This window comes from Athene noctua, chromosome 8 (assembly GCF_965140245.1).
Source record: "Athene noctua chromosome 8, bAthNoc1.hap1.1, whole genome shotgun sequence".
Classification (NCBI taxonomy): Eukaryota; Metazoa; Chordata; class Aves; order Strigiformes; family Strigidae; genus Athene; species Athene noctua.
The window spans coordinates 19,124,594-19,136,727 of record NC_134044.1 but is presented as its reverse complement, the minus strand read 5'-3'; the positions used below and the strand labels follow the sequence as shown (position 1 = coordinate 19,136,727).

At 65.7% G+C, this 12,134-nt stretch overlaps 1 protein-coding gene across 2 annotated transcripts; it reads left to right on the top strand.

The window, feature by feature from the left end:
* The first annotated feature begins 3,432 nt into the window (after positions 1–3,432).
* On the top strand, positions 3,433–11,806 carry ECEL1 (endothelin converting enzyme like 1). Of its 2 annotated transcripts, none has more exons than XM_074912115.1 (17): positions 3,433–4,176; positions 6,179–6,247; positions 6,407–6,517; positions 7,078–7,170; positions 7,421–7,545; positions 7,964–8,186; positions 8,339–8,437; positions 8,534–8,608; positions 9,097–9,194; positions 9,416–9,474; positions 9,629–9,680; positions 9,809–9,876; positions 9,989–10,113; positions 10,423–10,488; positions 10,717–10,812; positions 11,356–11,432; positions 11,653–11,806. In XM_074912115.1, the coding sequence occupies exons 1-17, from the start codon at positions 3,433–3,435 to the stop codon at positions 11,750–11,752; spliced, it is 2,280 nt and encodes a 759-aa protein (XP_074768216.1). In that variant the 3' UTR covers positions 11,753–11,806. The 2 variants fall into 2 exon arrangements, with proteins under 2 accessions (XP_074768216.1, XP_074768215.1); XM_074912114.1 differs by having other exon boundaries at positions 9,097–9,200.
* The last annotated feature ends 328 nt before the right edge of the window (positions 11,807–12,134 follow it).

Here is a 12,134-nt window from a genome sequence, read left to right as displayed (position 1 = left end):
GGAGGCTGGTGTGTGGCACCCAGCCCTGTGCCCTCACCTTCCGACCAGCCGCCCCAGTAAGCGTCAGGGCTGGGCACCCCGTGCCCACCCTTGAACCAGCCTGGGTCTGGGTGCCCTTCACCCTGCTGGGCTTGGTGGTGCCTGGCTTGTTGGGGTGCCTGGCTTGTTGGGGTTCCCAAGACAGGGGCGTCTCGCTAGTGGGATTCACGGAGCCCCTCTGCCCGGCGTGTGCCCCAGGAAGTCTTTGCTGCGACACCTGCATGTGTGAGCGTGTGTTGGAGCGTGCCAGGGCACGTGTGCCTGTAGCTGGAGCTGGCCGGCAGTGCACATTGGCATGTGTGTGTGGGGAGGCACAGCACACGTGTCTGACTGGTGCGTGTCAGGGTGTACATGTGATGTACACGTGTGCCACTACCTGTCGTGTGACGCTGTATGTCTCAGTTCTGCAGTAGGCACCTCCCCCGGGCCGTGCCCAGCACCCTGGCACCCCAGCACAGGCGCCTCAGCCGTGGGGCCGTGGGCCGTGAGGGCTGTGCCTGGGGCCATGGTACCCACAGGACGAGGCAGCGGGTCCCATGCCAGCTGAGCCACCCATCCCATGCCAAGCGGGGTCCCCGTGCCATGTGTAGCACAGCACCCAGGATGTGCTGCCCAGGGCTCCCACCCCAGCCCACAGGAAGACCCAGGGCCCCCTCCGAGCACCCCGGGCTGTGCAGACACGGGGGGGCGGTGTGCGAGGGTGTCAGGGCACCCCGAGCGTGGCAGGCAGGACGGCCACGCTGGGCCGGGGTACGCGGCTGCTGCAGGGGGCCGCCGCGGGCGGTGGGAATTGCTGGGCTATAAATCGCCGTGCTGGGCCCCCCCGTGGCAGAGCGGCTCACGATATTTATGTTGGGGATTTATCTGCAATGCAGTTTAATATTCCCGGACCTTCGCGTGTGTGTGTGTGAGAGTGCATGGCCCCCTCCCCATGCCACCCCGTGCCACCCCCCTGCCCACCCTCTCACCCGGAGCCCCCCTGGCTCCGTCTCTTGCCCACCCACAGCCCTTTCCTCTTGCACCCACCCTGGCAGGACCGGACGGGCCCCCCAGGGTGTCCGGACACGGCGTGGGGTGCCGAGGGGCCGGGCTGCTCCTGACACAGGTCACCGGCCGTGCCCACCCGTGCCCCCCCTGGGTGCCGGGCTGCCGGGGGCTGGCAGCAGGGTCCCCAGACGGGGGATGCCAGGCGGAGTGGCACTGCCAGCCCTGTGCCAGCCGCCTCGGGGTGGGGTGCCCGGGGACCCCCCCTGCCCTTGCCTCCCCGCCGGCGGAGATGATGAGGTAAGGCTGGCGGGTGGCACTGGGCTGTTCCATTTGCATAATAATCTCGTTAATGGAGCCTGGCCTGCGGGAGAGCCGGGCTGGAGACACCACCCCCTCCCCGCCCCGCTGCCTCCCTCCGGCCCCGCGGCTCCGCCAGCCGCGGCGCGGGGCGCGGAGCGGAGCGCGGGGCGCGCAGACGGACGGGCAACGCCGGGTCGGCCCGCCAGCAGCCCCGGGCAGCCTGCTGACAGCCCCCGAGCAAGCCGGCGAGCACCCCCCCGAGCACCCCGGGCAGCAGCCCCTCCGAGCATCCTGAACAGCGTCCCCCGAGCATCCCAGGAGCATCCCCCAAGTGTCTCGGCGAGCAAGCGGTGAGCGACACCCCCCCCCCCCCCCCCCCCCCCCCCCACCCTCCCCCGAGCACCCGCGGACATCCCCGGCAGCACCCCGGGAACATCCCCCGAGTACCTCGGTGAGCTCCCCCCCGAGCAGCCCGGGGAGCACTCCCCGAGTCTGCCGGCCAGCACCCCCCGAATATCCTGGGCATCATCCCGGGGAGCACTTCCAGAGCATCCCTCGGGCAACCCTCGAGCATCCCCCGAGCAACCCTCGAGCATCCCCCCGGGCAGCCGCAGGCACCATCCCGGCGAGCACCTCCCGAGCATCTCCCGAGCATCCCGGCGATCATCTCCCGAGCACCCCGGGCAGCATCCTCCGAGCATCCCTGGCAGCATCCCCTCTGAATCCTGGGCAGCAGACCCCAGGCACCCCCAAGCATCCTGAGCAGCATCCCGAGTAGCATCCCCTGAGCATCCCGGGCAGCCCTCCCGGTCGTCCCCCCGCCCCGCGCCGTGCCCGCTGCCGGCCCCGCAAACTTTCCGGCGGCGGCAGCTTCCCGGCACGGGCACCGCCGGGCTGCGGCGCCGGGGCACAACTTTGCCCAAGTTGCGGAGGAAGCGGGGGCCGTGGGGCTTGCGGGGGGAAACCCGCCGCAGGGATATCGGCCACCTCCCGAGCGGCTCTTTGTCCCCAGCCTGTCTTCCCCCACCTGTAAATCTGGTTGTCATTAGGCACCGATCAAGGCTTGGGGTCCCCTTTTGAAGCCCCTCCACAACCCATCTATGCCCCCACCCTCCTTTCCCCACCAGCAGACCCCCTCCTCCCCATCATGACACCCCTGGCAGGGACCCCTGCCCATCAGGCACCAGCCAGCAGAGAGGGGTTGGGTGGATGGTGGCAGAGGGGCAGGGGGTGAAATGCTGTGAAAGATGTCCAGGGGGTCCAGGGTTCCCCCCTCCCCCCCCCGACTGGAATTAACTTTGCACACACATCTCGTGCCGCACCACAATCGGACACAACGCAATGCAACACGGCGCACCACGACCCAACACAACACAATGCAACGCCACGGCGCAACGCGATGCAACCTGACGCAGGGCCACACAACCTGCCCAGCCCGCAACGCCCCAACCCAACGCCTTCCCCCCTCCCAAATCTCCCCAAAGCCCCTCTTCTCCAAGTTGCTCACCCCCCTCCATACCCCACCCCGAGGGGCTGGCAGCCCTGTGCCCCCTCAGGGTGGGAAGGGGTCTCACAGTGTGGGGTGAGGATGCGCTCACTGGACCACCTCGGCCATCAACCCGACGTGGGTGCTCTTGCCCATGCACTGGGTGGGCGTGGGGGGTGTGTGGGTGCATGGGATGGAGCTGTGCCAGGGGCTGAAACCTGCCTGGGGTCGTGCAGGCAGGAGTCTGCCCTGTCACCAGTGGGGCTGGCAGAGGGGACAGCCATGGGGTAGAGCTGCCATCAAGCTCCTGGCACCAGGGCCAGTCCCCGTGCCACCAGTGGGGCACTCAGGCAGGAATGGCGATGCAGGCAGCGATGACGGCAAGAAGCAACCCCCCCCCCCCCCCCCCCCCCCCCCCTCCCCCCCCTTGCTCCTCCCCAAACCCCCCTCAACCACCTCCTCTGCCTTTTCCAGGAGCTTCCCGCCTCACCCAGGCACCCTCCACCATCTCCCCGCGGTGGGCACAGCTCCAGCATGAGTCGTGGGGTGCCCAAGCTTGCCCCCCACCTGCCCTGAGCCCCTCACACCCACACTGCCTGCGGGGACCCCCAACTCCGGCCATGGAGAAGACCTACTCATTGACGGCCCACTACGACGAGTTTCAGGAGGTGAAGTACGTGAGCAAGTACCAGAGCGGCACCCTGCCCAACGGCTTCGCCCTCCAGCTGGGCACTGGGGCCAAGAAACGCCGCGGGGGGCTGCCGCGCTGGAGCCGCCGGGAGGTCTGCCTGCTCTCGGGGCTGGTGTTTGCTGCGGGGCTCTGCGTCATCTTGACGTGCATGTTGGTCCTCAAGTACCTGGCGGCTGAAGGGGACAGCTACTGCCTGGAGGGGTGCCAGGAGAAGAAGGCCTTCCTGCGGGCGTCCCGCTTCCTCAGCGCCAACATGGATGCCACCATCGATCCCTGCCAGGACTTCTACTCCTTCGCCTGCGGCGGCTGGCTCCGGCGACATGGCATTCCCGAGGACAAGCTGGTGTACGGCACCATCGGGGCCATCGCCGAGCAGAACGAGGCCAAGCTGCGGGCACTGCTGAGCCGCCCCGTGCGGCGCCGAGCCCCCGCCTCGGCCGAGAGAAAGGTCAAGGAGTTTTTCCGCTCGTGCCTGGACCGGGCTGAGATTGACCGTCTGGGCCCGCGGCCCATGCTGGAGGTCATCGGGGAGTGTGGGGGCTGGGATGCCCCCCCGGGCCGCGGGGACCTCAACGAGCTGCTCTACAAGACGCAGGGGGTCTACAGCGCTGCCGTGCTCTTCTCCCTCACCGTCAGCCTGGACGAGAGGAACACCTCCCGCTACGTCATCCGGGTGAGGGCACCCTGCCCCTGGGGCTGTCCCCCAGCCACCCACTTGTGCCGGTGACTCCCCCCTGGTGACACTGTCCTTGTCGTGGTGGCACTGGATGCCTGCCCTGTGTGGGGGTCTGGCTGCAGCAGGCAATCGGGCTGGGACAGCCCCTGTCCCTGGTGACCCCCCCCATCGCCCCATGGTGGGAACCCCGTGTCAGGCTGCTCCGGGGTGACAGTGGCATCTCCAGGATGGAGGGAGGATGCAGGTGGGGGGACATGGGCAGTGGCACGTACAGAGTGAGGTGGTGCTGCCCACTTGGGTGCTGGGGACAGCCCAGTGAAGCACCAGGTTCTCCAGAGTCCCAGCAGCCAAGCCCCTCACCTTGGCATCCTGGCTGCCACCTGCACATGGGAGGTGACAGGGAGATGCCTGCTGGCCCCACAGCACCAGAGCAGGGTGCCAGGGCAGTTGCCCATGGCTTTGTCAGCCTTCCCCCACCCCTGCCAGCCTATGTCCCTCAGCCTGTGGTGCCACCAGGGCATGAGTGGGCTTTGTCTGGGTGGCCAAGGCCCAAACACCCGTGGTCGGTGTGGTGGTGGGGACACGGTGGGGACATCGTGGTGGGCACGGTGATGGGCATGGGGGGCTGCGGTGGATGGCACAGCAGTGCGGGCACAGCAGTGTCACGGTGTGGACACAGTGGTGGGCGTGGAGGGAATGTGGGGGGGGCACAGCAGGGACTTGGGGGGGCATGGGGGGGGGTGGGTAGGGTGATGGCACGGTGGGGACGAGGTGGTGGGGATGGTGGGAGCACTGGGGGGACACCGTGGTCGGGATGAGCTGCCCCGTCCCTGTGAGATGGTGGGGCCGGGGAGGTGGAGCGGTGTGTGAGTGTGAGTGTGAGTGTGCGTGTGAGTGAGGGACCGGGGAGGAGCAGGGCCGTGCAGACGGGCCGCGCGTGTGTACACTAGAGGGAGCGTGTGTCACAGGGAAAGGGTGGGTGGGTGACGGGGCTGAGCGGGGGTGGGGGGGCAGGTGTGCGTGGGGCGTGACAGGGTGGGCGGGGGGGGGACACGGGTGTGGCGGGCAGGGTTGGGTGCCAGGGCTTGGTTGGGGGGGGTGTGTGTCTGGGTGTGACTGGGGCGGGTGTGCGATAGGTGTGAGTGTGGCGGGGGGGGGGGTGGCGGTGTGAGGAGGCTGGGGGGGCTGTAGGGGTGTGAGGGCTGTCCGTGTGGCAGTGCCTTTGTGGGAAACCAAAGGGGGGGGTGATGGGGGAAGGGGTAGAGAAAGGCTGGGGGTGCCTGTGGGTGTGTGGGGCAGAGCTGCGGCTGTGCGCTTGGAGGGGGGGCTGCGGGGTGGGACACGGCGCGGGGGGAGCCAGAGAGAAAAGGGGAGGGTACGTGTGTGTGTGTGTGTGTGTGTGTGTGTATTTGTGTGCATGGGGGGGGGGGGTGTAAAATAGATGGTGCGTGCGTAGGTGTGTAAGGAGGGGTGAGCATGCATAGGTGTGTGTCATGGGGGGGTGAGTTACAGAGGCGTGTGGATGTACACACGTCTGTGCAACAGTGTTCACGCGTGTGTGTGTGTGTGTTAGAGGCTGTGCCTGTGGCTACAGGGTAGCGGGGGCTGAGGGTGCGGGAGGTGTCCATGAAGCGTGGCTCATCCCTGCAGCTCCCCACAGGACAGGCTGCAGCACAGGAGTAGGCACAGCTGTGGGGCCACCATGGGGCAGGCTATGGGGCAGTCTGTGTGCCAGGCAGGAGTCAGGCCACAGAGCAGGGGCTTGCCCTCGGCTCAGCACTCCCAGCCCATCGCACGCTGCCCACTGCAGCTCCAGCACCCTCTAGCAGGGAAACTGAGGCACAGGATCTGCCCATGCCTGGGACTGATCCATCGTGCTGCCACCCCATGGCCCCCAGTCACCAGGGGCACCCCGTAATCTGGGGGAAGCTGAGGGGTGCCTTGCCCAGCACAGCCCCCCCTCCCTCTCCTCACCCGGTGCTCCCATCTCTTCCCCCAGATCGACCAGGACGGACTGACTCTGCCTGAACGCACCCTCTACCTGGGGCAGGATGAGGAGAGCGAGAAGGTGAGGGGGTGGCCACTGATGCCATGGGGACACCATGAGAGGGACCAGCACCCAGCATGGGGTGGCAGACAGCGGGCACCCCACTGTCAACAGTGCCAGGGGCTGGAGTGCCCACAGGGCGGTGTGGGGTGGCACTCAGCATCCCTTCCCTTGGCACAGATCCTGGCTGCATACCGGGTGTTCATGGAGCGGCTGCTCACCCTCCTGGGGGCCGAGCATGTGGAGCAGAAGGCCCAGGAGATCCTGCAGCTGGAGCAGCACCTCGCCAATGTGAGGGGGATGCCCACCCTGGGCTTTGGGGTGCCCCTGCCCAGCCCTTGAACGTACCAGTTGCAGATCTTTGGGGACCTCCATGCCTGGTCCTAAGGAATGCCATCCCAATCCCCTCAGGAACCTCCACGCCCAGCCCTTGGGAACCTTCATGCCTGGCCCTTGGGGTTCCCAGCCCCTTGAGGATCCTCAGGGACCCCAGCCCCAACATCTTGAGAACCCTGAGTCCCAGCCCTCGGGACAACCATTGGGGATCCCCATGTCCAGCCCTGTCAACCCACTCCAGGCCCTTGAGGACTCCACGCCCAGCTTTTGGGGACCTCAATCTCAGCCCTGGGGGACCCTGGTGCCCAGCACTCGGGTACCCCAACTCCATGCTGACTCCATGACCAGCCCTCAGGGTCTCACTGGCAGCAGAGAGTTCTCAGGACAGGGAGCCAGGAGGGATGTGGGTCAGTAACCCCTCTTTCCCTGTCCCTGTGCCCTGTCCCTGTGCCCCATCCCTGTGCCACCCCCACAGCGGGCAGCGGGATGGTGACAACTGTGCCCACCCCGTGCAGATCACAGTGTCCGAGTACGACGACGTGCGGAGGGATGTCAGCAGCATGTACCACAAAGTGACCCTGGGCGAGCTGCAGCGCATCACCCCCACGGTGAGTACCCCTGGCACCCAGCCTGGCATCCCACATCCCCCATCTGCCCTGTGCCCCACACTTGTCTCTGTCCTCCTGCTCCACGCCTTCACTGCCCCCCCCAGATAAGTTCACTTGAGGGTGATGAATCCACCCAGCACTCTTCTGGGTGGGGAGGGGTGGTGGGAGGCTGGAAAACCCGGAAGGGGTTCCCTCCAGGGTGGCATGGAGGGGGGTCCCTGTGCCCCCCTGACAATGCCGACCCTGGCAGCTCAAGTGGAAGCGCTTGCTGGATCGCATCTTCCATGACAACTTCTCGGAGGAGGAGGAGGTGGTGCTGCTGGCCACCGACTACATGCACAAGGTGTCCGACCTCATCCGCGTGACGCCCAGCAGGTGAGGGGGGCTGGCACCCCCTGTGCCCCCAGCACCTTCCCCAGCCTGGTAGGGGGTTGGCAATGAAGGTGGGCACAGGGCGGCTGCAGCTGGTGTCCCCCCCCCATCCTGGGGAGGCCAGTCTGGGCACAGAGATCCCGGGAAACTCCTGGGAGAAGGCACTGCCTTGAGCCTCGCAGCACCCTGGTTGTGCCTGGCCACCTGCCGAGCCCCTCCATGCTAGAGGTCACCAGCTCAGCACCCAGCAGGGAGGGACACAGTGCCAGCCCACCCCTGTGTCCCCACAGGCCATGGCCACCCTCGTGGCCTGCCTGGTCCCTGAGAAGGGGTGGCCCCACGCTGGCACATGCTCCTCAGCCTCCCTGTGTGCCTGGGGATGTGCCCAGCGGGGGGGCCTGATCTTGGCCCCCATCACCAGGATCCTTCACAACTACATGCTGTGGCGCATCGTGGTGGTGCTGAGTGAGCACCTCTCCACACCGTTCCGTGACGCCATCCATGAGCTCTCCAAGGAGATGGAGGGCAACGAGAAGCAGCTTGAGCCTGGCAAGATCTGCCTGAGCCAGGCCAATAAGCACTTTGGCATGGCCTTGGGTGCCCTCTTTGTTGAGGAGCACTTCTCCTCTGCCAGCAAAGCCAAGGTAGGTGATGCTGCCTGTGCGCATGAAGCCACCATGTCCCTCCTGTCACCTTGCCAAGGTGCCTACCACCACCTAGCACCCCACCGAGGGTTGTCTAGTGGAGTGACAGGTGGTGAGAGCACCGTGCCAGCGCCTGCCATGACCCATCATAGGTGCAACAGCTGGTGGAGGACATCAAATACATCCTGGATCAGCGCCTGGACGAGCTGGACTGGATGGATGAGGAGACACGGAGAGCAGCCAGGGCCAAGGTAGCAGCCCCCAGCCTGGACAAAGGCCTTTGTCCCCACCACATCCCAGGGGCACATGGGATTGGGGCCTGACCCCACCACTCATTTTGCCCACAGCTCCGGTACATGATGGTGATGATCGGGTACCCTGATTTCCTACTGAAGCCGGAGGCCATTGACAAGGAGTATGAGGCAAGGGGTGGCCCAGGGCCACATGGGGTGTGGGCACATGCAGAGGGGAGATGGTCCCCACATCTGCCTCAGGGTCTGCAGAGACCAGGATGGGGAGATGTCACTCCAAAACAAGCCACCTCCTGGTAGACCATTGTGCCCACCACTCACACGACAACAGCCACAGTGCCATACTGTCCCTGAGGTCTGGGGTGATGTCTCCTTCCCCAGATCGCACCCCCTAAAGCTCAACCCCATCCTCAGTAAGGCCTGGGGGTGCCAGCATGGGGGAGACCCCACAGAGGTGATGGAGATGCAGCTGCCCATGTGGGCACACAGAATGGGACATGAGGACACACTCATGCCACATCCAACCCCCAGCTACAACCCTCTGACCCTCTGACCCCAAGGCTCATTGGGGTGGGAGGACACCCCAGCCCTGCTCACCACACTCCTGGGGTTGGCATTTGGAGCTGGAACCCCACCCTGACATGGCTGTGCCCCACCAGTTTGAGGTAGACGAGAAGACCTACTTCAAGAACATCCTCAACAGCATTGCCTTCAGCATCAGGCTCTCGGTGAAGAAGATCCGGCAGGAGGTGGACAAGTCTGCGTGGGTATCCCCTGGCTTGGGAGGGGGCATGGGGGGCACAGCATGGCCCCACCAATGCCCCCCGTGCCCATGCCTGGTTGTACCCCACAGGGTGCAGGCAGGAGGGCAAAGGGCAAGCCAGGAATGCCCCCCTGTCTCCCCAGCTGTGCAAAGGGGTGGCATTTCCATGCCCCTCTGGTGCGCCCACAGCCTGGCACCGCTGTCTCTCCTCGCAGGTGGCTGCTGCCTCCCCAGGCGCTGAACGCCTACTACCTGCCCAACAAGAACCAGATGGGTGAGGCATTGCCCATTCCCCCCAGGGTTTGAGGGGGGGTGCGGCGAGGGCCTGGGGTGGCGGCCATGGCACAGGGGCCCCTGGCACCCGGTGATGCTGTGGGTGGGTACAGGGCAGAGTGCCCCCCACCTGCAATTCTCTTCTGTGTCCCCAGTGTTCCCCGCTGGCATCCTGCAGCCCACCCTCTACGACCCCGAGTTCCCACAGTGAGTGTGGGGCTGGGGCATGGCTAGGGGGTGCCAGGCAGGGTATGGGGGTGCCAAGTCCTGGGGACACCTCCACCCCTGCCAGCACTGTGCCCTCTACCCTCTCACCTCTGCTACCCGTCCAACAGGTCACTGAATTATGGTGGGATTGGCACCATCATTGGGCATGAGCTGACCCATGGCTACGATGACTGGGGTGAGAGACCCCTCCCACCCCTCATGCCAGGGGGGAGGTGGGTGGGCTGGGGGCAGCCAGGCAGGACGCCTGGGTCCCTTGGGACTACGGGTGGTGGTGGGTGCCTTGGCAGGGGGACAGTACGACCGGCATGGGAACCTGGTGCACTGGTGGACGGAGCGGTCATACAGCAAGTTCCTGAAGAAGGCGCAGTGTATCGTCAACCTCTACGACAACTTCACCGTCTACAACCAGCGGGTGAGGCCCCCCCTCGCTGCCAGGCAATGCCCTGGCACACGCTGCCTCATGGCAGGGTCCCTGCTGCTCTGTTGCTGGGGTCCGGTGCCTGCAGGAGAGCATGGCTCTGCCCTGCCCAGCCCCGAGACCCAACAACTCATCACACCTCAGCTCAGCTGGGAAATTTCTCAGGGCACTGGGTGGCAGCAACTGAAGCACAGCCTCGGTGCCAGGGTGGGGAGGGGGAGCTGCCTGCCGGGGGGGGGGGGGGGGGGGGGGGGGGGGGGGCGGGCATCTCTGCTTACTCCATTGTCTCTCCTCTCTTGGCAGGTGAATGGAAAACACACACTGGGGGAGAACATAGCTGACATGGGGGGGCTCAAACTCGCCTACTATGTAAGTGTCCCCCCCACCCTGGGGTGCCAGGGCTCTGACAGGGCCATGGGGCAGCTGCTGATGCCATCCCCATCGGGTGGGCAGCCCCCCCCCCCCCCCCCCCCCCCCCGACCCACCTTGTGCCCTGCAGCAAGAAGTAGGCATGATCCTGCTTGCTGGTTCCTGGTGGGGTTCGGGGCAGGTTTGGGGGGTGCCCAGGCCATGCTGAGGGCACCCTTTGTTCTCCAGGCCTACCAGAAGTGGGTGCGGGAACACGGCCCCGAGCACCCACTGCACCACCTGAAGTACACACATGACCAGCTCTTCTTCATTGCCTTTGCCCAGGTGAGTCCTTGCCCTCCCCACACATGGCACATACTGGGGCAAGGGGGGGGGGGGTCACCTTGTGTGGGGCTGGTGGCCCTGAGGGACAGGGTGGGAGCCCTGGTGCTCATAGCCAGGACCCCATAGCCAGGAGCCAAGCCTGCCTGGCTGCATCAGCAATTCCTGGGCTCAGGGTATGGGGCTCAGCCCTGCAAGGAGCACCCTGCACTGCTCTGCTGCTCCTGGGAACCCCACAATAACAAATGTGCGTCCCCCATCACCTCCAGAGACCCCACAGTAACAAACGCACATGACCCCAGACTTTCAGGAGACCCTACAGCCAGGCAGCTCACAGCCCCAGGAGACCCTGCAATAACAAACATGACTGTGCTCTCCCAACCCATCTATAGCACATGCACAGGCTCCCAGGAGACCCTGCAATAAGCACAACCAGGGCATCGCTGCCCTAGTTCCTCAGCACCCAGAAGGGCCGTCATGGCCTGGTGGGTGCCAGGACCCGGCGTGTCCCATCCGGCTCACCCATGGGAACCCTTCTCCCTGCAGAACTGGTGCATCAAGCGGCGATCCCAGTCCATCTACCTGCAGGTGCTGACGGACAAGCACGCCCCGGAGCACTACAGGTACTGGCTGGCCCCGAAATGGGGGGGGTACGGTGTGTGCCAGCCTTCCCCAGGGCAAAGCGGGGCGGACACCCTTTGGGGTGCTGGCACCAGAAGGTTTTGGGTGGGCATCCTGGGGCAGGAGATGGGGTAAGCAGGTGTCCCAAGTGGGGTGCATGGCAGCAGTGGTGGTGGGGAAGGACATGCACAGCTCTGACTTGCCCCCCTCCTCTCCCGGCAGGGTTCTGGGCAGCGTCTCGCAGTTTGAGGAGTTTGGACGGGTTTTCCACTGCCCCAAGAACTCGCCCATGAACCCGGCACACAAGTGCTCGGTGTGGTGAGGCCGATTCCCTCCCTGGCAGGCTGGCACCCCCCATCCTCATCCCTGCCCGAGTGCCACCCTGTGCCTGCTCCCCACCTCCGCCCATCTCCCCCTCCTACGCTCCAGGCAAAGGGGGCACCCCCTAGTGATACAGGGGGTCACCACCCCAAAGACAGGCACTCACTGGAGGGGTGGAGGCAGTGGGGAGACACTTGGGGTGGGCATGAGCTCTTTCCCGGAGGCAGCTGCCTCCTACCCATCCCCTTCTTATGCCTTGCCCTGTGCACTGGGGGGGCCCTGACTTCCCTGAGAGGAATGAGGGCACACCCAGGTACCTGTGTACCTCCTCTTCTGTCCACCACCCCAGTTTCTTCACCCAGCCCTACTACATTCATTCCAGC

What these genes read in the sequence shown, in the direction of transcription:
- ECEL1 (XM_074912114.1), top strand. Translation starts at nt 3,433, where the DNA reads ATGGAGAAGACCTACTCATTGACGGCCCACTACGACGAGTTTCAGGAG. An exon ending in TGCAGCGCATCACCCCCACG is followed by an intron (nt 7,171 to 7,420) that starts GTGAGTACCCCT and finishes CGACCCTGGCAG; the next exon opens with CTCAAGTGGAAGCGCTTGCT. An exon ending in TACGACCCCGAGTTCCCACA is followed by an intron (nt 9,681 to 9,808) that starts GTGAGTGTGGGG and finishes CCCGTCCAACAG; the next exon opens with GTCACTGAATTATGGTGGGA.